The sequence below is a fragment of the Eucyclogobius newberryi genome, unplaced genomic scaffold, assembly GCF_026437365.1.
Source record: "Eucyclogobius newberryi isolate DKJ021-1_F unplaced genomic scaffold, fEucNew1.0.hap1 SCAF_1, whole genome shotgun sequence".
Classification (NCBI taxonomy): domain Eukaryota; kingdom Metazoa; phylum Chordata; class Actinopteri; order Gobiiformes; family Gobiidae; genus Eucyclogobius; species Eucyclogobius newberryi.
This window is the reverse complement of record NW_027315723.1, coordinates 30,010,847-30,035,136: the sequence shown is the minus strand read 5'-3', so window position 1 is coordinate 30,035,136 and position 24,290 is coordinate 30,010,847. Positions and strand designations below refer to the sequence as shown.

The 24,290-nt window shown below is 41.0% G+C and overlaps 5 protein-coding genes across 7 annotated transcripts; 1 reads left to right on the top strand and 4 right to left on the bottom strand.

Moving 5' to 3' along the window:
- The first annotated feature begins 56 nt into the window (after nt 1-56).
- Nucleotides 57-8,863, top strand: tmem181 (transmembrane protein 181). 3 transcript variants are annotated; one of them, XM_072443044.1, is made up of 17 exons: nt 57-397; nt 1,616-1,719; nt 1,790-1,857; nt 2,205-2,295; nt 2,397-2,518; nt 2,663-2,779; nt 2,850-2,930; nt 3,059-3,158; nt 6,620-6,750; nt 6,824-6,915; nt 7,474-7,531; nt 7,731-7,833; nt 7,907-7,958; nt 8,040-8,122; nt 8,192-8,281; nt 8,356-8,422; nt 8,497-8,863. In XM_072443044.1, exons 1-17 carry the CDS (start codon nt 261-263, stop codon nt 8,576-8,578), a joined length of 1,578 nt encoding a protein of 525 aa, XP_072299145.1. In that variant the 5' UTR covers nt 57-260; the 3' UTR covers nt 8,579-8,863. The 3 variants fall into 3 exon arrangements, with proteins under 3 accessions (XP_072299145.1, XP_072299138.1, XP_072299154.1); XM_072443037.1 differs by having other exon boundaries at nt 59-397; nt 8,494-8,863; XM_072443053.1 differs by lacking the exon at nt 57-397 and adding an exon at nt 1,229-1,357 and having other exon boundaries at nt 8,494-8,863.
- Nucleotides 8,864-9,519: 656 nt separating this feature from the next.
- dynlt1b (dynein light chain Tctex-type 1b) lies at nt 9,520-10,936 on the bottom strand. The gene is made up of 5 exons (XM_072443066.1): nt 10,861-10,936; nt 10,602-10,643; nt 9,884-10,007; nt 9,731-9,808; nt 9,520-9,659 (listed from the first exon to the last, which is right to left on the bottom strand). Exons 1-5 carry the CDS (start codon nt 10,885-10,887, stop codon nt 9,589-9,591), a joined length of 342 nt encoding a protein of 113 aa, XP_072299167.1. The 5' UTR covers nt 10,888-10,936; the 3' UTR covers nt 9,520-9,588.
- Nucleotides 10,937-11,837: 901 nt separating this feature from the next.
- On the bottom strand, nt 11,838-13,767 carry gtf2h5 (general transcription factor IIH, polypeptide 5). The gene is made up of 2 exons (XM_072443234.1): nt 13,626-13,767; nt 11,838-12,051 (listed from the first exon to the last, which is right to left on the bottom strand). Exons 1-2 carry the CDS (start codon nt 13,658-13,660, stop codon nt 11,871-11,873), a joined length of 216 nt encoding a protein of 71 aa, XP_072299335.1. The 5' UTR covers nt 13,661-13,767; the 3' UTR covers nt 11,838-11,870.
- A 1,225-nt stretch (nt 13,768-14,992) lies between these two features.
- serac1 (serine active site containing 1) lies at nt 14,993-20,089 on the bottom strand. Its single transcript, XM_072443024.1, has 17 exons — nt 20,060-20,089; nt 19,546-19,673; nt 19,324-19,360; nt 19,108-19,250; nt 18,756-18,845; nt 18,224-18,355; nt 17,873-17,994; nt 17,119-17,247; nt 16,927-17,040; nt 16,684-16,846; nt 16,459-16,609; nt 16,200-16,341; nt 16,032-16,132; nt 15,814-15,911; nt 15,471-15,653; nt 15,257-15,400; nt 14,993-15,178 (listed from the first exon to the last, which is right to left on the bottom strand). Exons 2-17 carry the CDS (start codon nt 19,640-19,642, stop codon nt 15,042-15,044), a joined length of 1,983 nt encoding a protein of 660 aa, XP_072299125.1. The 5' UTR covers nt 19,643-19,673; nt 20,060-20,089; the 3' UTR covers nt 14,993-15,041.
- Nucleotides 20,090-22,550: 2,461 nt separating this feature from the next.
- On the bottom strand, nt 22,551-24,008 carry myct1a (myc target 1a). The gene is made up of 2 exons (XM_072451567.1): nt 23,714-24,008; nt 22,551-23,216 (listed from the first exon to the last, which is right to left on the bottom strand). The coding sequence occupies exons 1-2, from the start codon at nt 23,766-23,768 to the stop codon at nt 22,669-22,671; spliced, it is 603 nt and encodes a 200-aa protein (XP_072307668.1). The 5' UTR covers nt 23,769-24,008; the 3' UTR covers nt 22,551-22,668.
- Between the last annotated feature and the right edge of the window lie 282 nt (nt 24,009-24,290).

Sequence of the window (24,290 nt, the reverse complement as noted above, 5' to 3'; positions counted from 1 at the left end):
ATGTTTCCTCTGTCCGTGGTCCTGAAATTGGGTCACGTGATCTGTTGCTCGACTGCTCGTGCTTCTGCCCCTTCAGTTCCACCTCTACTGCTCTTTTATCTTTTACTTAAAACGTCACAAACAAATTGGCCTCGCCTGCATTTTCATTCGGACAACAGAACAATGCAGCTTCAACACTGAGTTTCCCTCTGAAGGTCAGCGGCTGCTCTGACACGGCACCTGTTTTCGATCGCCATTTTTACAGCCGCTCATTTGTAATTATGGACACAGACTACTCGTCTGGCTTGTTGGAAAATCCTTTGTACTCCGAATTTAAGTATTTTTGTAGAAAAGTCCAAGAGGCCTATAACGAGCTGAAAGAGGATTTGACACCATACCGGGATGATCGATTTTACAGGTAGGCCCCACCAACATTATTCTTATATTTGCAGTGTGTACAGTGTGTTAGGCCATTTATGCCAATCATCAAAAATAACAAGCACCCAAAGCTTGTTAATTGGCTTCCCACCTTATTTCTTGTTATAGCCTAATGCATTTATCAGAAAAATGGCGGGTTAGTACCATACCAAAGTTACACCAAAACTGACTTGGACATTAAAAATGTATTGGAAAGGCCCTTGATGTAGCCTGTGCTGTCATATTTGAAGGGTTTCAAATACAAAACCCATAACACAAATTACACGATACATTATTTAAACAAGACAAGATCAAAGCGTACAATATAAAACTAATCCCTCCAACTCGTGCCAGAGTTTATCAAACTTGAACCTGGAGACAGCATACAAAGCCTACAAAATATATAAAGATAAGCCAAATTAATTGTTTAGGTCTGTGCAAGCCCATCAGTCAGTGAATCAGTGCAAGTGTGGTATGTCTACACGTCACAAACTGTCTACACGATTGCATACAACCTAATACATCTCAATAAATACAATAGGTTGTAAGCTTTCTGTTTTTGTTCGTTGGTTATGTTTGTTATGTTTGATGGGCCCAATTCTGCTAACATCTGCTTTTTTTTTAGGCTCCAACTTTTTGTAAGCCTAGTAAATCGTGTGTTCAGTTTTCGCTGTACTCGCTTTATTTTCCCCAAACATAGACGTCACATCAAATACACAAGAATTGCCCGACCTAACCATTGAAACGGGCCTTTAATACCTTGCAATAACCATTGACTTTACAGTTTACTTTCCTTTTTCCTCGCGTCCTTTCGCTGCGCTGTGACGTGGCCCCGCCCCCTCACATGACGTTTCCATTGCTCTGTTGTCGCAGGCTGACGCTAGTTTACGGATGTAGCTGCACACAGAAATACTCACGACTTTTCACTCCAAGAGGGCCGTGAATAACTAGTAATGGAGCTGTAAGTCATTTTGTGTTCATAATAAATGTATGGACATGCATTTGTACGCATTCGGGGATCGTTGGGACTGTGCCATCTGGTAATGCTAGCACAAACTAGCCATGGCAGCTAAGTAGCGTTTCAATACAATACGTCCATGTTTTGACTTCACACCTGTGCGGAAGGAGACCGATGTCCACCTTTGACAAACAAGTCCACGTGTCTTGTGTATCGGGTAACTTTTTATGCCGATAATGGTTTACTTTGCTTACTTTACAGATTGGCCCCTATGCGGCTGTATACGCTGTCAAAAAGGCACTTTGTCCTGGTGTTTGTAGTGTTTCTACTGTGCTTTGGCCTAACAGTCTTCATAGGAATTGCAGGTAAAGTAACTGACATAATGGTCAAAAACAGTCAAAACCAATTATGTGATGGCCATAACTATATTTATAGGTCCACGTGTAATTGCTGAACAAGGACACAGCGGGGAGCAGCTTCTAGTCAAGAATTTCTCAGCAAAAGTAAGTCTGTATCAAGGGGCCACGCATTTTACAATTTTTTTAAGTCATTACACGTCATGACAGAGTGTTTTGATTAGCTGTAAAACCATATATATGTACAATTATTGGGGATGTGGAACCTGAACTAGTAGCCAATGTTAGTATTAGCATAGTTCCCACGTTCATAGAAAAGGGGGAACATACCCGTAGGTACCGGGAATATCAAATAAAACACATTTAAATATATGCTTAACACATTCCTGTTGCATTTACATCATGTCATCTGAATATTGTGATCTGGACACTTGAATTTGTGTCAGTATCACCCACTTATTACCAGTGATTATTAATTTTGACTTATTTTCCAGACTGGCCCCTACCGCCTTGTATCTCCTCCTCTCACAACTTACAACCAGCAGTTATGGCTCATATGTTTGATGCAGGTTGATCAAATCAATGGTAAGCTTTGAATTCTGCCAGTTTCTAAGTTACATTTATGAGCTTATCTTCTTAATGTTTATTTTGTAAAGAAGCCTAATATCATTATGGTGTGTGTTTAGTGGTGGACTCTAAGCAGAGTTTTGAGATCAACGTGGAGCTAAAAGGAGTAATGCAGGATGCCAGTGTTATGCACATAAACAATGTCCACCAGAAATCTCGGATGTTGCACTGTAGGACAACTGTGAGTACACACTCTCCTTTTTCATGTTGCATTTTGTATGAATTATTCTCCTTAAATTTTCAATATGACTAGTATGACCCAGTCATCATCATCCAATAATTTACTGCAAACCATTAACCATTGTGCTTTTGTGTTGCCGAACAGAAATGTGATGAGATCATAGTATTACATTTGGGTTTCCTGAACTACACACAGTACCAGGTGACGGTCAGTTTCAATGGCCTTGAAAACATCACATATGACATAAAGACAAATTTTGTGGTAAGTGGTTTGTTGTTTTTTGTAAGTTGTACATTTTGATTGAAAACTAAAAGTACATGTTCTTTTTTAGTGGAAAATGTATAACCCTACTTTCTCTCAAGTGGAGATATGGTTTCGCTTTGTCTTCGTGGTGATGACATTTGTTGTGACAGTAAGAATGATTGTGAAATATTTGTTAAAAGATATACATTATTTTTACTTCTATACATTCAGTTTATTATAATTTGAATATGAAGACCTTTATGAGGGTGAAATTATGAAGCTTTTTTTGTGTTTAAGTGCATGTTTGCTCACTCGCTGAGGAAGTTCTCCATGAGAGATTGGGGCATTGAACAGAAATGGATGTCCGTCCTACTGCCTCTGCTTTTACTGTACAATGGTGAGTTTGTATTTGTTTGAAACTGGCAAGAAAACGTTGATGTTAATCAGATGGCTGGACTCCTGAATTGATGTAAATAATGAGCACTGTGTGAAAGCAATGCCCATCCATCCATCCATCCATCCATCTTCTGCCGCTTTATCCGGGGCCGGGTCGCGGGGGCAGCAGTCTGAGCAGGGACTCCCAGACTTCCTTCTCCCCAGACACTTCCTCTAACTCCTCCGGGGGGATCCCGAGGCGTTCCCAGGCCAGCCGAGAGACATAGTCTCTCCAGCGTGTCCTGGGTCTTCCCCGGGGCCTCTTCCCGGTGGGACATGCCTGAAACACCTCCCGAGGGAGGCGCCCAGGAGGCATCCGGAACAGATGCCCGAGCCACCTCAGCTGGCTCCTCTCAACGTGGAGGAGCAGCGGCTCTACTCCGAGCTCCCCCCGTGTGGCCGAGCTCCTCACCTTATCTCTAAGGGAGCGCCCAGCCACACGGCGGAGGAAACTCATTTCGACCGCTTGTATCCGCGATCTTGTTCTTTCGGTCACTACCCAAAGCTCATGACCATAGGTGAGGGTAGGAACGTAGACCGACCGGTAAATAGAGAGCTTTGCCTTTCGGCTCAGCTCCCTCTTTACCACAACGGTCCGATGCAGCGACTGCATCACTGCAGCCGCTGCACCGATCCGCCTGTCGATCTCACGCTCCATCCTTCCCTCACTCGTGAACAAGACCCCGAGATACTTGAACTCCTCCACTTGGGGCAAGGACACCCCACCCACCTGGAGAGGGCAAGCCACCTTTTTCCGGTCGAGAACCATGGCCTCGGATTTGGAGGTGCTGATTCTCATCCCAGCCGCTTCACACTCGGCTGCAAACCGTCCCAGTGCATGTTGCAGGTCCGGGTTTGATGGAGCCATCAGGACAACATCGTCTGCAAACAGCAGAGATGAGATCCTGTGGTCCCCAAACCGGACCCCCTCCAACCCCTGACTGCGCCTAGAAATTCTGTCCATAAAAATTATGAACAGAACCGGTGACACAGGGCAGCCCTGGCGGAGTCCAACATGCACTGGGAACAGGTCTGACTTACTGCCGGCAATGCGAACACAGCTCCTGCTCCGGTCATACAGGGACCGGACAGCCCTGAGCAAAGGGCCCCGGACCCCGTACTCCCGGAGCACCCCCCAAAGGACACCCCGAGGGACACGGTCGAAAGCCTTCTCCAGATCCACAAAGCACATGTGGACTGGTTGGGCAAACTCCCATGAACCCTCGAGCACCCGATGGAGGGTATAGAGCTGGTCCAGTGTTCCACGACCGGGACGAAAACCACTCTGCTCCTCCTGAATCCGAGGTTCGACTATCGGTCGGATTCTCCTCTCCAGTACCTTGGAATAGACCTTACCCGGGAGGCTGAGGAGTGTGATCCCTCTGTAGTTGGAACACACCCTCCGGTCCCCCTTCTTAAATAGAGGGACCACCACCCCGGTCTGCCAGTCCAGAGGCACGGTCCCCGAACGCCACGCGATGTTGCAGAGACGTGTCAACCAAGACAGTCCTACAACATCCAGATACTTTAGGTACTCAGGGCGGATCTCATCCACCCCCGGAGCCCTGCCACCGAGGAGTTTGCGAACAACCTCAGTGACTTCAGCTTGGGTGATGGATGAGCCAGCCTCCGAGTCCCCGGTCTCTACTTCCTCTTCGGAAGACGTGACTGAGGGATTAAGGAGATCCTCAAAGTATTCCTTCCACCGTCCGACGACATCCCCAGTCGAGGTCAGCAGGCCTCCACCCGCACCGTAAACGGTGTTTGTGAGACACTGCTTCCCCTTCCTGAGGCGCCGGACGGTTTGCCAGAATTTCTTTGGTGCCGACCGATAGTCCTCCTCCATGGCCTCCCCGAACTCCTCCCAGGCCCGGGTTTTTGCCTCTGCGACAGCACGAGCCGCGGCTCGCTTGGCCTGCCGATACCCGTCGATGACCTCCGGAGACCTACAAGCCAGAGTGGCCTGATAGGCCTCCTTCTTCAGTCTGACGGCATCCCTTACTTCCGGTGTCCACCACCGGGTTCGGGGGTTGCCGCCACGACAGGCACCGGAGACCTTGCGACCACAGCTCCGAGCAGCCGCATCAACAATGGAGGCGGAGAACATGGTCCACTCGGACTCAATGTCCCCAGCCTCCCCCGGGACATGGGAGAAGCTCTCCCGGAGGTGCGAGTTGAATACCCTACTGACAGAGGGCTCCACTAGACGTTCCCAACAGACCCTCACAATGCGCTTGGGTCTGCCAAGTCTGTCCGGCTTCCTCCTCCGCCAGCGGATCCAACTCACCACCAGGTGGTGATCGGTTGACAACTCTGCCCCTCTCTTCACCCGAGTGTCCAAGACACGCGGCCGGAGGTCTGATGACACGACAACAAAGTCGATCATTGACCTCCGGCCTAGGGTGTCCTGGTGCCACGTGCACTGATGGACACCCTTGTGCTTGAACATGGTGTTCGTTATGGACAATCCGTGGCTAGCACAGAAGTCCAATAACTGAACACCGCTCGGGTTCAGATCGGGGAAGCCGTTCTTCCCGATCACCCCTCTCCAGGTGTCACTGTCATTGCCCACGTGGGCGTTGAAGTCCCCCAGTAGAACAACGGAGTCCCCGGTCGGTGCACTGTCCAGTACCCCTCCCAAGGACTCCAAGAAGGCCGGGTACTCTGCACTGCTGTTCGGCCCGTAGGCCGCCACAACAGTGAGAGACCTGTCCCCCACCCGAAGGCGGAGGGACGCGACCCTCTCGTTCACCGGGGTAAACTCCAACACGTGGCGGCTGAGCTGAGGGGCTATCAGCAAGCCCACACCAGCCCGCCGCCTCTCCCCGCGGGCAACACCAGAGAAGTGGAGCGTCCAGCCCCTCTCGAGGAGATGGGTTCCAGAGCCCAAACTGTGCGTGGAGGTGAGGCCGACTATATCTAGTCGGTATCGCTCAACCTCCCGCACAAGCTCAGGCTCTTTCCCCCCCAGCGAGGTGACATTCCATGTCCCCAGAGTTAGTCTCTGTGTCTGGAGATCTGGTCGCCGAGGCCCCTGCCATCGACTGCCGCCCAGATCTCTCTGCACCGGCCCCTTATGGATCCTCCTGCGGGTGGTGGGCCCACGGGAGGGCGGCCCCACGTCGCTCTTTCGGGCTGTGCCCGGCCGGGCCCCGTGGGGTAAGACCCGGCCACCAGGCGCTCGCCATGGAGCACCCATCCCAGGCCTGGCTCCAGGATGGGGCCCCGGTGACGCCGATCCGGGCGACGTGAACTGCCTTGATTGTGTCGTCGTCATAAGAGGCTTCTGAACCTGAAAGCAATGCCCAATTTGCAAATTTCAACCCACTTGAAGACTTACAGACCGTGGTGTATTGTCCCTGAAAAGAGAGGAGGTTGTAGAAGACCCTCATTACTACCACTTTCTCTGTGTGATCTCTTTAGACCCGTTTTTCCCATTGTCGTTCCTGGTGAATAGCTGGTTCCCCGGGACGCTGGATGCATTTTTTCAGGCGCTTTTTCTTTGTGCTCTTCTATTGTTCTGGCTGTGTGTCTACCATGGCATTAGAGTTCAGGTGGGTTCACCCTGAGAGAAATGATCTTATTTAAAAAGTATTCCATTAACTGTGATGCCTTTTGAAACTCCAGGGCGAGAGGAAGTGTTTGACATTTTACCTTCCAAAGCTTATAATTGTTGGGCTGCTGTGGCTGTCAGCAGTTACACTGGGCATTTGGCAAACGTAAGCACCACAACAATGCACACACTTATAATGAATGTCAGTAGCATGCTGTGACTTTTATGGATGGGCAAGCAGACCTGGGGTGTACATCAATATTTAGTGGATAGTAGAAAAGTAAAACAAATGTGAGGGAGGTTTTGAACCCGGGTCTCCTTTGGGAAGACCGAACGCTTATCTTACTGTGCTAAACTCGCATACCTTTTCATAATGCTATTTATTACACAAATTAGCTCCATTGCCTGTATTTCTAACTAACTTCTAATCATTAAAAACATGAACAAAGTCTTCGCTACAAACAAAGACTTGTTTGTAGCCTTTAATGCCCAGTGGCCTGTAGAGGCCACTAAAAACACTGAGATCATCCAAGCTTCAGCAGCAGAAGTGAGGGGGAAAATGGGTTTATTTGGATGTATTTTCAAATATTTGTGACACACAGTAATTTTAGATTTTCTTGGCCAATAACTGATTGCCTTGATTGCCCTGACCGCATGCCACTGATAAATGTACAAAAAGATTTGAATGCACTGATTGAGACTGTTGTCATTGTCCTTTTCTCAGAGTAAATGAACTTCAAGACCCAACCTATCAGTACAAGGTGGATATTGGTAACTTTCAGGTAAAAAGAATCATGTACAGTTTGATGTAATTATCTGTTAAACTTCTTTCCGTTGTATTTATGGTCTATTCAATTGCACTAATTCATCAAAATAATATTTTTTAACCTTAATCTAACTTTTAATTAAGTTATATTATTTTTAACATCTATGTATTCTGACATATTTGCACCATAAAATCAGCTTCATGTTTTCTTTCAGGGCATGAAGGTCTTCTTCCTTATTGTAGTTTCTCTCTACATCCTCTACCTCATTTTCCTGATCGTCAGAGCCTGTTCTGAACTCAAGAACATGCCCTACTCTGGTACTGCACACTTTATTTTTATTATAATGTAATTTATGCTAGACCTTTTGTAATGGGTATTTTCCAACTGCAGATCTTCGGTTGAAGTTTTTGACCGCTTTGACCTTTGTGGTCCTCATAATAAGGTATGAGCCATAGAAGCCATTTAGCTTGGATACATTTAAATGATCTAATGTTTAATTGTCATTTGGCCTTTCATTTCTCAGCATGGTTATTCTGTACTTGAGGTTTGGTGCCAAAGCTCTTCAGGACAATTTTGTAGCTGAGCTGTCCACTCATTACCAGAACTATATCCTTTTACTATAATGTATAAGCAAAGTTCATGTTTGGAATATTAAGTTTCCTTATCTAAACATACCAGCTGAATTTTTATCTTTCTATGGTTTACTCAACTTTTACTTGTACACATTAGCGTTTGTGTATTCTCCATCCAAAAACGCCCTTTATGGTAAGACTATTAGATTTGAACATGAAATGGATCTTTAGGCGTCATTCATATTTCTGATTATATTTGCTTTTCAGACTCCCAGCTGAAGGATAACCCTGCGTTCTCCATGCTAAATGATTCAGATGATGAAGTTATATATGGGTAAGCAAAATGATTTCAGTTTTGTCTTGTTGCATGTCTCTCTCAACAATTATCTTTTCATTTTTTTCAAGGAGTGATTATGAAGACATGCCTTTACAAAACGGACGTGCGATTAAAGCGACGGCTAAATACCAGGATGAGACCGACAGTGACTGAGACCTCAGCTGCAGTTTCACCTTTTTCTAATGGACATTTTGGAACTAACATTACAAATCAATATTATATGTACTGTATATAATAAGTATTTGCACCGATTATGGAGATATTGAATGTGTACATAATTTACTATTTTAGAAAGACACCTTCTGAATGTACCACCTTTTATTTCAGTTTGCCTTCAAACATTGAGTTTATTGAAACCTCAAAGACAAAACAGGTGTCTTTTCACTTGAATTCTTGATTTTGCATATCCAACAGATGTTGCTAACATACATATTATTTCCAAGATAAAACAAACGGGGGATTGGTTGTAGAAAGAAAATCACTATTTTGATGCTTAAATCATTGTTGTGTTTATATTGTTTTGCTTTTCTCTGTATGAAGAGGCTTGAAGCCAAAGTACCACTCGCCACCATAACTTTTACATTTTACTTTAAACCCTAGAACTACTGACATGTTTTATTGACATTGCACCTTATGAACCTGTGGCCAAGAACTTGCTTTTTTTGTTTAGTGGTATTTTGAAATTGGGTTACAATTTTTTTATGGGAACCGTTTTATGGGGGAGCAAACGAGCCAAAATCCCTTCTCAGCCTACATTGTTATAAATGTGTGTATTTCAATCAAAAATGGTGCCTTGCATTAACATTATAAGCTGCATTCTTATATTGTTATGCCATAGTTAATTCTTTATTTTACATTTATAATGGTGTGCTGGTGCAAAATTGTGGCTTCTTGTTTTACCAGTAATTGTGACTTGATGTGAGATCTAAGCATGTTAAGTTATACTTCTGTTGTGTAAATAAAACCATTTGTAAACGATTGACATTTTATTTGAAAGGTTACACTCAAAAATGAAAAAGACATACATTGCAGAAAGTAAGTATTTGAACACCTTTTCATTTCAGACCATAATTTCTGAGTGGGAGAACTTGCAACATTGCAGTGTGTTCAAATACTTTCCTCACTGTAGAAAGAGTCATCTGGAGTCTACTTCCCTCACTACATCAAATGGCCAGTCCAAAAACTGTGACAATGCAGTACATTGACTTGTTTTCCCATCTCACAGCACAGCTTCCTGTTCAAAATAAGAAAACACTTTCATATAGGTTTTCTCAGAATAGCATGATGCATGATATGAATAATTACCATCAGTGGTGTTATCCCAAAAACATGCGTTAGCTGTTTGCAGACCAGCTCCATTTTTCTGCATGATGACACAGGTTACTACAAAAGATTTTTAAAAAAATACCTTTAAGCCAAAATGAATTATTAAAAAGTGTTAGGAGACTTTTCACCTACCAATATATTTGAAGGGCTTCCCAAGTTTGCTGAGCTGACTAAGACACTGCTCCACGACGTTGGTGGTCCACTGATTAACCCTGTTGTGCTGATAGGCATTTCCACCAATAGTTGCTTCAACAGACTACAGTGACAAACGTTACAATGAAGCAATGATAATGCATCTTCTGCAGCTTGCACACATTAAACAATTAAAAAACTTGGTCGTGGCATCACGGTGGGGGTGAGCTGCATGCAATTCTATGGAGGATGGTACAGTACCATGGTGACTCAATGCACACAAACATAACTTAGCCTGAGAATTATTTAGACGGTCTGAACAAATGGGTTTCGGCATTCATGGTTCCGTTTGGGTGTTCAATTGTGACTGCAGTGTCATTTGAAACAAAAAATACTTAGGTAACATTAACTGCACTTGTTAGTTTCAAAGATTCTACATGGTAAGATTGTGTTTTAACAAAGGTCAGATCTTCATTAACAGAGCTTAAGAAATACGTGCCTCCAGTTAGCGTCACACCCTAGCTAATATATATATATATATATATATATATATATATATATATATTTTTTTTTTTTTTTTAAGCTAATATTGATAGCCTCACGTGAAACGTATCAACATCGTGCTTAGCAACCGTAAGAGTCCTTAGTAACGGTGGCGTAAATGTAAGAAAGAACATTATGTGATGCATAAACATGTAATTAGAACTAGTTAACTAACCTCTTTTATTAATTTGCCAACTTCTTCAACGACAAAGGTTGTCTGTTAAAGGTAGAAACAGAAATAATTAGTTGGACATTCCCACAATTCTCGCCAACAATCGATAGCCAACAACTAGCTGTTGCTTGGTAACGTTAACGCTAGCTCCGTAGTTTTTAACTACACAATCCAGTTAAAATACCAAGACAGTGGTTGAATTTCAACTTCAAAGTTGTGTATAATTTGTTGTGCATAAAAACAAGACAGTGAAAATACAAACCTCGTCGTCAGCCTGAAATTCGTCCATTCTGATCAGCGCAGAAAAGCTTGCGATGCACACTTCAACCGGAAACAGTAGTGTGAAGGACGGCAAGATTTCAAAATAAATTATAGCAATTAAAGCACATCAGAACTTTTTTCTGGCGCACTTTTGTAAATACAGCGTTTTAAGAAGACGTACTCATGTTACTTGTTACTGTATGTCACTTTTAACACAAGAAGAAGAAAAAAAATGCTTTTTTCTTCGTCTTCTGTAGTTGTACGTCTTCAAAGTATGTGTTTTACGCTGTACCGTTAAAAAATAGATAAAAAAGAGAAAGCACAATCATGCGTTCACGTGTCATTGTCTACAAAGCCCATGGGATCAAAGCGGAAAGGAATCGAATACACATGCTTTTTTTATAGCATGTGTTATATGCGTTTTCTTCTTCTTTGGTGTTTACGGTATAGCGTATAACACTTACTTTGAAAATGTACAACTACAGTGGTAAATGGGTCTTATCAACCACCATTAAAAGTAACACAAAAATAACATTTGTTGGAATAATACTTGTGTTACAGTTGTCATAGTTTTACATGGGTCCAGTGTTCAGGTGGACGTTCAAAACCTTAGAACTATTCTCCATGTTTAGCCTGGAATGTTCCACAAAATGGCCTTACACTTTGCATTTTCCATGGAGACAAGCAAGTAACTCTCTCAAAAAGTAGAATATATGTAGTATTTTTGGCAATAAAAACATCAGGAATTGAATAAACGTATGATGAGCTAATACATACTGTAGAACATGAACAGTCCAGGCAAAGCAATAACATTTTCATGAGACAAACAAGTAAGAGACTCTACACCAGAAAACTTACATAGTGTTCCTTTAATCAAATCATGTCATACAATTTAGAGAAGAAATACGTATGTTGCCTCAAAAAAAATCTTCAAATCAGGAAGGAATTATTTCCCTGGCAGCCATGAACAAACGTGACAGTCTTCCATTCAGTCCATTATATAAACCACAGCTACTTCTGTGTGATTGGAAAAGAGTTTTGATCCATTAATTGTCCCACTCTGTCCTGCAGCGTCTGCACCACTTCAGCAAGAATGAAGACGTGTGTGTCGTCCAAGTCTTTGAGAATGAATTTCTTTCCGAGGGCCATTGTTTCATCCAAGTAAAGGAGGAACTGTTTCATGGCAGGATCACTAGTTCAAGCACAAATAAACAGAACACATACACAAAAACAACATTATTTTTTATATACTACAAACAAGATGTCTTGATAGTTTAACTTGTTGTTGCTTTTAAATGGCAGCTGGCAGCCAACTGCAAAGGTGCATTTACCGCCATCTACTTTATTCTTCAGACTTTATCATTCTTTAGACTTTAATCTTAACTGCATTTTAGTTCAATGAGTCGTCTAGAGTTTAACTTAAATCAAGTAGTAGGGAGGATTACTGTGTCCCTTTGAAGTCTGACAGGTTTTCATGTTTTTCTTATTATTTCTTTGTTTAGTTGGACAGTAGCTGTGGTAAATATTAATCTTAGTTTTAGTCATCAATCAAATGGACAAGTTAAAAAATAAAAGCTGAAAATTACAGGAAGTGCCGAGTTCTAAAAAGGAATTCCTCTATCTATTGCTGCCTTCATGCGCTATAAGAATTATGGTAATCATTTTCTATTAACACTTAATTGTAAGCGTAATAAAATAAAATCTTCAATAGTTTTCTTTTTTCCCCTGTGCGATCTTGTTGGATTTGGTCTCACCAGAGAAAGTGTGTTTAATATTTCCCTTCGCTACGACAATGAACGCATCTTGAAGAGCACTTGAAGGCAGCAGTCATGAATATACTAAATTATATTATACAATTTATGTACGGTATGGTCACATATTTTTAACTGTCTAAAAATGATTGTGAAAATTAGATGACATTTGGACCTTGCTGTCCACGACCAAACGTAAACTTTTAAAACAAAAGGGGGGAAACTAGGTCAATTCAACATTTTTAATTATAACTATGTTTTAGTTAAACAGGTAGTCAGTCCGACCAGTTAGGCACTTGATTAATTGTTTATTTAAATGGATCTGAATAGCTGAACGCAGTGCAATCAGCTAGCTTTCCTGCAATTAAAAACAGGTCTTATTTTAAATACAATAAAATCAATCATTTCTTTGCTTATTTCATTACAGAGAAAGTATTTTGAAAGTAATGTTAAATTCCAGTCCATAATAGTGTATAGTGCACATTTAAATGACCTGTTAAAAATGGATATTGCTCTGTACAAGACTTCTTTTCATTGTGATGTGGTGGGATGAGATGACCACTGGCTGCGGTTCTACTGTTATGCTTATGCACGGAATCACAGTAGACTAGTTGATTCAATATAAAAGCAGGCTTTCAAAGGTCATTGTATTGTGTATATTATACAGTAAAGTGTCCAATGTAACTTATATTATTTGATCTAAATTAAGCAGCAACTGAGTGGAACACAAGACTTGCTACTTTATTTTGAGTAATTTGTATTTTTTGCTATATCCTTTTGAGCAGCAGAACACCACACTTCAGAGCAATATGACAAATGGCACAATGTTAAACACTGAGATTATTTCTAAAAGTGCCACATTTGACAGAACTAATGTTTATAGTTACAGCAATGCTACAACCCATTTAGCTAACAATAGTGTGTATGTGATCGGACTACTATCAATGACCAAACCCAGCTCACATGAAGTTTATCATCATAAATTCAACATATAAACTATATGTGATGTTCTCACCATTCCACGAGTACTCCTTTGTGCACGTTTACCATGACGATCGATTTGGTAAATGGAGAAAAAAGAAATCCTGCGTTACCAAAAGAATGTTAATCAACGTGTTAGCTTAGTTAGCATTAGCAGACATTTAATATGAATTAACACTCCCTCAGACGTCTTCCTAACGCACCGATGGCTATGTTAGCGTATGGAATACTTTGTGCCAGAGATAACTAAATACTTTTAGAAGTTACAACTGGATTTCGATATGACAAAAAATATGACATAAAACATTGAGCTGGTGGCTACCGTGTTTGTGTTAGCTCGTGACGCGATCTACGGAGGGCTGGGAGGGACAAAGTATTCATGATCATCTCCCTCAACTCTTGTGCTTGGAAAAAGGTGTACATTATAAAGTGCAAACACAGACATTTATTTAGGCTTATTTACGCTCATACATTGGCAATACGTCTCACATATTCAGACTGCATTTACTCTGAGCTGCAAATCAATACAGAACAAAAGTAGCCTCATTGAAATCATGGGTTAAGAACTGTAATCAGTGTGTAACTGTTAGTACACCAAGAAAATGGCAGTTTAGTTAAAAGCACCAAAAGTGGGGTATGTCGAATTTTAATGAACCATGTCTCCCCAGATTACTAACAGCAATGCTGATTTATAACAGAAACATTAGTTATAACTGCCAAAGCATTGGCTAATGGGAATAGGGCTTCCATGTGGAGCTAGTTAGGCAACTTTGTACTTAACTTTGCAATAAATACGCTGCAACCCTCTGTCTGCCTGAGGAGCAAACAGAAGGGTGAGGGCGAGCCGTGTCTCTGCTCTCACGCCTTTAATCAGAATCAACAGAACGCAACATTGTTATAAAACAATATATTCTGGCTCCTCTCTTGTTTAATCAGATCATAAAAACATGGTTTAATTGTTCCATTGGTCTGGCCTCACCAGATTCACCAAGAGCACACAAGGCGCAGTTTAAACCCTAAACCCTGATTAAGCGTTGATTAGACCCAGTATTATTATATTTCTTTCATGGAACAACTTGAGCTGGAGCTAGTTTCAGCCCAGGATTGCCAGCTCCTATGGCTGAAACCAGTTTAAGGCCTCTCTCTGAATGGCGCAGCACCTGCAGCCAGTCAGGAGTCACTGCTGGTGCAGCCTCTGCAGCTCAGGGGATTCTGGAGGAGCTGAACATGAGGCGTGGCTTGTTGTGTGTCCTCTGTCTGCAGGTTAAGGCACTGGCAACTCAACTTCAGCTGTGATTGCAGTCCCTTTAGAACCAGTGACCAGCGCAAGCCACATATCCCGCCTTTATATTTACATCATAATGTACACATTCAAATGAGTCCGTTCTACCCACGAGGCTGAGGTTTAACAATGGTTTTGGACAAATAGGTTAACTGACTATGGTTCAAGTTAGGGGTCAATGTATTTGTGCAGAGCTTCCTGGATGAATTGGAGGCTTCGTTTGTACAGAAATGAGTTCTTCTTCTCTGGCTTACAGATGTTTAGATGATCTACATCCACTTTAATGAGCTCTCCAATGCCAAGATCTGAACAGGTAAAAATAAAAACATTAGAAAACTTCAAAGCTTTCATTTCCACCTAGTAATTTAATTTATAAAGTTTACCTGCTGAATAAGGGGACACCACCAATATTTTGATCATTGGGCCAATGGTAGTAGGAAGTGTCTCAGTAAAACTAAGAACTTTAATGTCCTTTTCTTTGGCCAAGTCTAAAAAGCCTTCATTTAGGTTACGCAGTGCTGGAGAGTCTTAAAACACAAAACAACAGTGCATTAGTGTCAGACTGTTTCTGCTAAACTATTTTATTTTCTCACCGACCTCTGCAGAGCTCCTTGACTTCAACAGAAGGAAACAGCAAATATCTCACACTGACCGAGTACTCAGCCATGAAGGTGCCACGATGAGGGACACTATAAAATAAAATGCCTTTGGTATTTTTTAGCAGATCTTGCATATTTGGATCCTCTGCAGCATCAAGCAGCATTTTTTTGACAAGTAGTCCTGAAAATAAAAAGATAAGGAATAAGGTAAAAGTACAGTAGATATATGTAAAAGTCTATTGACTTAGACAACACAAACTGGGTGAAAGGTTTCAACATTGTCAATATAGGAAGTTATTTGATAATTGTGTGAAGCACAACGAGTAAAAGTTGATAAATACCTCCCATACTGTGTGCAACCCAGACAACTGGTCGTTGTCCAACTCCAGCTTGCTGCAACTTCTTCAGCAGTTCTTGACTTCTGAAGGCTAACGACTTTCTAAAAAGATGAAGGACATAATACATGTCTTATTCATTACAACTACATAATATTGGAAAGGGGAATAACAAAATAAGACAATTATACAAAGCCATTATCATTATAAGGCAGACGTCTCACCTCTGATTCTCAGCAGGGCACTTGGACATCCAGTCACTGAGATGAGAGTCATATTCCACAGATAACACTCTAATATTAGGGCAATCTGCTGCCAGCCATGACTATCAAAACAATAATAACAATCATTAACATGAAAAACTATTATTTTTCATGTAAGTAAAGGCTTACTTTGGGCCAGCACTCAGTGTAATAATTTCTATGTTCTATGTCGTCTTCCTCAGTTGAGTTACTGGGGTCTTTCTGTCGCCATGTTTTAAAGGCTGCTCCTAAAATCCCATGGATGAAGAGCACATCTGCTTTGATTGGTTGACTGAAAATAGAAACAAGATTATGAAATGGCTGAACTACATTTGAAATAAAAAGTCCTATCTCCACATTGTTACTACTACATCATATTTTGTTGTAATAGAGCTGATTGTTTTCCTACTTGCCACGTGTTTGTGGGTGGAGAATATATATTCCGTCCTGGTATTTCTCCATAACCGTTTCCCTGTCCAGGTTTGCAAGTGCACGAGCTGCATGGGAGGCTTGCATGGTGTGAGGAGACTGCATCATTTCAGCCAAGACAGACACAAACCCTAAGGTATGTCAAAGTTTAAGATGATCAAAAGAGACAAACACTACATATTTGATGTCAATATTCCACACGTACCAGACTGGACGATGGCTGGATGAAGACTCTCATTAATTGCCAAATTTCCAATGATGCGAACAACATTTCTTTGAATTTTAAGTGAATCTGTTCGAAGCTGGAAAACTTTCTGAAGTAGATGCAGCCCCCCATTTTTTACAATAGGATCACAGTGACTCTGGACCTTAACGGAAGAAAACAAAAGAACCAAAAGTTCAACCAGATACAATCGACACAGATCTAATAACCTAAAATGACATTTACTTTTGAGTGCTGCACCAGAGCCTGTAAACAAAACGACTCCACTTTCTCAGAAGGAACTGAAGTCAAGCTTTGAGCATAGGGCAGTCCATTACCACCAAAACACCATAGGCCTCCCTGCAATCAGTTAATATTTAGTCTGGATTAAAAAAAATAAATACAAAAAAAACACACACAATGCAATTTAAAACAGACCCGTTGTGCTGCTAAAGACTGAGTGCTCTCCCGCAGAGCCAGAGAGGTGAAGTATTGAACACATTTGTCCACCTCTGACTGAGGCAGAGAGCCCAACAGCTGCCTCAGTCCATCCTCTGCTGACACATCCTATATAATGTATAAAATGAGAATTATCATTATGATGCAAATAATGTAACTTTTATGATGAACTTAATCACTTCGTGAGCTCAGCACTGGGATAAAATCATTCAGTCCCAAAAAGTTTTACTTTGCACTACACCAATACGGAAAGATTTAGAAGAAACAAGATTTGGTCAATTTTTACATGCAGTTTTACAATATAGTTAGGATAAATGGTTCCTGTCAATAAAAGTTACACATAAACTCCTCTCACCAGCTTGTCTGGATGGCCTGTGGTTTATACTGTCTGTTCAAAGTCCTACATACAGTAGGAAATGTAGACGATACTAATTATTATTGCCCGAACTGTTTTGCAGTGGCTATAGTCTTCTAAAACTCTTCATTTTAAGTTTAAGCTTCTTAACCCAGACTCATGAGTTAGATTTGGATGAGCAGGGTAAAAAATGATACAGACTGGTGCAATAAGTCAGTGATATGAATAAGTAAAGAGCAATCACAAACGGACGTTTGATTTACTGCATATAAAGATTCGGGTTCTGCAAATACGTAATCTCGGGGAACACCCTTATAGCCTCACCAATGACTATAATTAGCAGTAATAGTTCAAAGCAAACAGGCCATGTTTACATACCTCCTGTGGGTGTAAAAGTGCTGGTGGTGGCCTGAAAAAGTGGAGGTCAACCTGAGGAGTCCTGGCCAGGCCCACTGCTGTCCGCTGGTCAATCGCCTGGGCTGCTGTTTGATACTGATAATCTGAAAGAAGTATCAAATCTATCAAATTTAAAGAAATGTTTATCCTATAAGCATAAGAAGTTAATTATTTTTCTTCACAATTGTGTTCAATTTTACAGACCATTTTTGTGTGATACTTAACCCTCTCAACCATAACAATTATAGGCATAATCCTTGTGGTTATAAAAAAATGTCTTGTCAATATCACACACCTCTAGTTGGCATTGTGCAAAGAAGTTAAAAATGTTACCTTGCCAGTTGTGGTTTTCTCCAAGTTCCTGAATAGCCTGCAGACGAACAGCTTTGTTGGGCGACTTTGTCTTCTTCAGGAGGACCCATAAAGCCACTTCATGTGGGTCGGCATCCACATGGCGAAAATGCTCTGTTTATATAAAAGATTAGGAAGTCATAGAGAACAAGAGATTTCACACCCATTTCCCTTTCTAGAGTAAACTACAGTAAACTACGGACAGTGACATCTGATACTACACCTAGATTACTACTCTTATACAACTGTAAAATTACCTGGTTCCATACTTTGACTTATCACCTTGGAAGCTTTTAATCATTAAAAAGGCCCATGTTAATGTTTTTTTAGAACATATCACTAAAATCAACAGAATCACACCCAATGTGGTGGTGTCAGAAAAACAGAAAAACAGGATGTGTATCATGTAGGCAGGTGTTTCCTGTAACTATTAGGCACCAAACTATTCACTCAATCTTATGAAAAAGGTTCACTGTTTATACGGTCAAAGACAAGCCAAAGTCAAGAGTTTTACCATCAAGAGAGTGTTGAAAGAGCCACGAGGATAGTTCCAAAATACGCCGTGCTGCTTTGTGTAGCTCCTTTCTCGCTTTTTGTGTAAATTCTGTAACAAGATTATACATTTGAAACATAACTGCAATTTTGAAACTAAAATATGAATTGTTTATTACTACTATTATTATTTATTATATTATGAATATTACACTATTTCAGTCTTTAATGTTAAATGGGCAAGAATTCTGTACCCGTTATATACCCGCATTATAAAGAGAGCAGTTCAACACAAAGGCATTATAACCAACATTCAGCTGTTGCAATTGTTTTTTTTTGTTTTTTACATAAACAGCGACAACATTAACATTTACCTGCAGCAAATGTGTCTGTTTCCTCTGATGAGACGCCTTTAAGATAGATATAAGATTTGTACTTCTCTTTGACGATCGCACTAGTGTCGATAGTTACAGCTTTGTCCAAAGCAGCCACTTCATATGTGATGAAGAGACAGCCACTGTGTAAAGAAGATAGAACTCTAATACAACTGCTTTTCAAAGCCTAAGTTAGATGCGGTGACAGCAACTTACCCCAGGACAACTACACTTGTTACTTTGGCGGCTTTTCCTGAAATAAAACATGTAGAGCAATATTACATCATCATAGAATATATAAACATCCAATAATATGATGGTCATTTATATTTCTAATCGTCTTTAGAATTTTTTTAATAGCTATGTTGTGTAATGTTATGATTTTGAATTGGTGCTATAATATAGAGTCTATCATTACTAGTACATATTATAACTCACTTATGAAACTTCTCCACTGAAACGCTTTCTTCACTTCAGAGCCTGTTGTTGTGCTCAGCCTTCGACATTGAATCAAACGCAGCGTAGCACCAGACATCCTCCCAAAGCAAAGCACCAGGACATGGGGCCTGAGAAAGATCCATGACCCATTAGACATAAAACACACATGTAAACAGGTTTCTCTGCATTAACATCCTTGTAACATGCGTGTAATAGCACTCTTATTACCAAACAAGTGATGTTAACAAATAGCTAGCTGTGGCTAACATGACAGGAGATACATTTGAACATCGCAGGTTCCATAGCGCAACATGAATCCATCTGACGTGTTTGAGCATAACATTTAACATTTAAGTTGCTTAAAATAACTAAACTAGCAAACGCGTTAGTTGACGTTAGCTGATTTTTAACATTAAGTTAGCTGTTACACCAAACACTAATTGACTAAGAGCATGTCAACCACAACAATAAACACAGTGGAACCTCGATAGTTGTAATGTTTTTCTTATTTTACCTTTTAACGATGAACAACTATTTAAAACGTGTTTTTACAATCGCAGCGATTCCAAATCGATTCTAACCTGATTCGTGCTATGGTCTCACAAATAATACGTCACGCAATGCGCCAACGCCCCCTGTCTTCAAAGAGTGATTTTTTTATATTTTTTATAACAAAACATTTATAACAAACAATATAACAGTTAAATAAATGCTATTTTTGATGTAAGCATTTCATACATCAAAAATGTTTTTGGATATGGTGAGCAAATATGTTTCAATTTGTTTAATAAGAACAGGGAAAAAAGGGATACTGATGATGAAAATTTAGTTTTATGAATGTAGAATTTGCCAAATATAAGAATTAAATTATTGTCCACATTTGTGTCATGAAAATCAAAGACGATATGTTCAAATTTTAATCTAAAGTTGGAATCAATGTGAAGTTTTATAAATTGTAAACGGTCTTTCCAAAAAGTTTTTATAATAGTGCAATTCCAAAAAAGATGACTAATTGTTTCAGGTTTTTTTTTTTTTTTTTTTTTTTTACAAAAAGTGCAGTTAGGGTCAATTTTTTAATATATCTTAGCATAAATGTATTAGTGGGGTAAATTCTATGAATAAATTTAAAAGAGACATCGTTCATCTTTCAAAAACATGACTCAAAGTCCATCTTTTTTACATATAATGTCCGGGAAAAAGTTTCTCCAGTAGAAAATAGCCGCGGGCACAGAGCACATATTCTTCTGTTGTTCTTATGGACCTGTGAAAAAAACAAGCTTTTCCGATGGCGGTGTCAGTCACAGACATTGTGTGTCAGTCACAGAGAGTGTGTGTCAGTCACAGACAGTGTGTCAGTCACAGTGTGTCAGTCACAGTGTGTGTCAGTCACAGACAGTGTGTGTCAGTCACAGACATTGTGTGTCAGTCACAGAGAGTGTGTGTCAGTCACAGACAGTGTGTCAGTCACAGTGTGTCAGTCACAGTGTGTGTCAGTCACAGACAGTGTGTGTCAGTCACAGACATTGTGTGTCAGTCACAGAGAGTGTGTGTCAGTCACAGTGTGTGTCAGTCACAGACATTGTGTGTCAGTCACAGAGAGTGTGTGTCAGTCACAGTGTGTGTCAGTCACAGACATTGTGTGTCAGTCACAGACATTGTGTGTCAGTCACAGACAGTGTGTCAGTCACAGTGTGTGTCAGTCACAGACATTGTGTGTCAGTCACAGAGAGTGTGTGTCAGTCACAGTGTGTGTCAGTCACAGACATTGCGTGTCAGTCACAGACAGTGTGTGTCAGTCACAGTGTGTGTCAGTCACAGACAGTGTGTGTCAGTCACAGAGAGTGTGTCAGTCACAGTGTGTGTCAGTCACAGACAGTGTGTGTCAGTCACAGAGAGTGTGTGTCAGTCACAGACAGTGTGTGTCAGTCACAGAGTGTGTGTCAGTCACAGACAGTGTGTGTCAGTCACAGACAGTGTGTGTCAGTCACAGACAGTGTGTGTCAGTCACAGTGTGTGTCAGTCACAGACAGTGTGTGTCAGTCACAGACAGTGTGTGTCAGTCACAGAGAGTGTGTGTCAGTCACAGTGTGTGTCAGTCACAGACAGTGTGTGTCAGTCACAGACAGTGTGTCAGTCACAGTGTGTGTCAGTCACAGACAGTGTGTGTCAGTCACAGTGTGTCAGTCACAGACAGTGTGTGTCAGTCACAGTGTGTCAGTCACAGACAGTGTGTGTCAGTCACAGAGAGTGTGTGTCAGTCACAGACAGTGTGGACGTACTTTCATCAATAGCAGTGGTCTTAAAAAATTGACACATTTCTTTAGTCACAGCATCAAATACAATGGCATATTCTTTAGGAGTCACAGCAAGCTTGTATTTCAGATTTAATTCATTGTACCTCAGAAAATGTCCATTACTGTCAAAAAGCTGACCCAAGAGTAAGATTTTGTCAAACTAATGAGGATAGAATAAGGACTTTCTTTTGTATAAGATGTATTTATTAATCCAAATAAAAAAGTTATGAGTGCCCAAGCTAGAAGTGTCTGTCTGGAATTCACTGGTATTTTGTCAACATTATAGTTACAAAGGAGTAGAAAATTCAGACCACCAAATTTTGAGAAGATATAATGAGGAAATATAGTCCAAATGGCAGTAGGGTTTTTGGATTGGATTTGATCCAGTTATTTTTAAATGTTTTATTTATTGTTGTAAAGTTGAGAACGTTCAGTCCACCATTTTCATGGGAGTTTATTATAACAGATTTCCTTAGATAATGGATAAGATTTTTCCATACAAAATTAAATACAAATTTGGTCAATGGATCTAAGGGTCTGACTGTCCATGTACAATGAGAATTTCAATTAATGGATTGAAGTTTGATGAACTTCAACATGAACTTGAACATGTAAGTTCCAGGTGCCACCACAGCAAAGGTTCCCGCAGAGTGGTTTGTAATCAAATCTATAACTTTAGTTTACATAATTAATTCTATACAAAGCTTTTTTTTTATCCCTTACATAAATCCCACAATGCATTTTATAGCACACAATTCCTTCAGTCAATGCATTTAGCCTAAATGTCTCTTAATTCCATCAGAACCATTAGTTTCTCTGCTCTGTCTCCTCAGGTGCTCGTCTCCTGATAAGCTCGGATGAAGCTCTCATAAGCAGGAGGTGGAGTCTGGGTGACATGGAAACCTCTCAGACTTGTGTTTCCCCAAAACGACTCAGGTCTGGACGGATCAACAGCAACCTGCCCAGAGTCTCGAGACGGCCCCGTGGACGAGGTCAAAGTCGGTGTGCGAGGAAGCGATGACTGACTTCCCTCTTCCGCCTCTCTTGCAATTTGGCTGCAATGGAGCAAAGGGTGGAACGTCGATCCCCTAAAACTGGATTTGTACCCCAGATGATCCAGCTGATCAGGGGAAGAGCCTTGGCGATGGAAGCTAAAAGAAGCTCCCAGTAAGTTGTTGTTACTGCGGCGATCGTAGCTGTTGTTGCGTTTGAAATTGGGGCGTGACCGTGCAGAGGTGCGGGACCTGCGAGGGGGGCGTCGGGTGATGCTTGCAGAGCCTGCTTTGCGCCGGGACATCCAGGTTAGGAGCACATAGACCACAGCGCCCAAGACTAGACCCACGGCAACCGACACACAGAAAGCAATGATCAGAGGCACTATAAAAACAACAAAATAAATAGTTACAAAATAAATACTTATGCTATTATCAATAAAAAGTGGTAGACAAAGTATTTCCGGAGAACATATTTAGAAGATTGCTCTTGACGTGGAACAAGTCCCTAATAGCACCATTTCCCCTTTTACAGTGCTAAAAATATGTGCCAAAACATTACAGAGCTAACAAACTATTTAATCTGCGTTAGACTCCAGTTTCTTTTTGGGGAAGAACCAAGACCAATACGTTTTTGGGAAATTAAAACGAGAATGCAACAGGACAAACTCCAATGGCCTCAAGCCAACAAAAACAAATCCCATTTTCGTCAATAACACTTATGTTGAGAAGAGGTTATCATACCTTGTAGTTTTTCTGTCTCAACAATAGACATAGTGTACATTTACATGTGTTAGCTTGTTTAGAAACATATTCTCATCTAACTCGCCATCATTATAGCTTGGATTCCCAGGAGACATATCTAAAGAAACAAAAACTCACCGGCATCATAAGACTGAAGTATTTCCAGAAAGACATTCGTGCTGTTCTCTGCCATGACTTGTTTACCTGTGTCAGAGAAGAATACAGAAGTTTTATGGCCTGCTTTTTCTCTCCCAACTTCTCATTTCCCCTTAGAAAAAACAGCATGCGTCTCTTCAAACATCTGATAAATTTTCCTGGTCTTGCGTGTGCTCTCCTCGTCCCTCTAACAGAGCTTCCAACCAGAAGAAATGCAACGGACAGAGCGACAAGCCTTTGTGGAAGTTGGAAAACCACACTGTCACATTTCCTGCTTGGAAATACAGCTACAGGAGTGGCTTATCTATTTGAGACAGAGATCCTGGAGGTGGGGTGACTAAAGGGAGTTGCTAAAATCACATCCTTTGCCATTATTTCCTTTTGAGTTGATTAAGCAACCCCCAGTTTGTCTTTTACTTTATATTTTAGTCCAAAAAGTCCAACAAAACAAATGACACAAAACCATATGTCATCTGGATCTCACATTAGTGAATATTTAAGATGCTCTTACTTGTACTTCTTGTACTTACACCACAGAGACCACAGGCATCTCTTACAA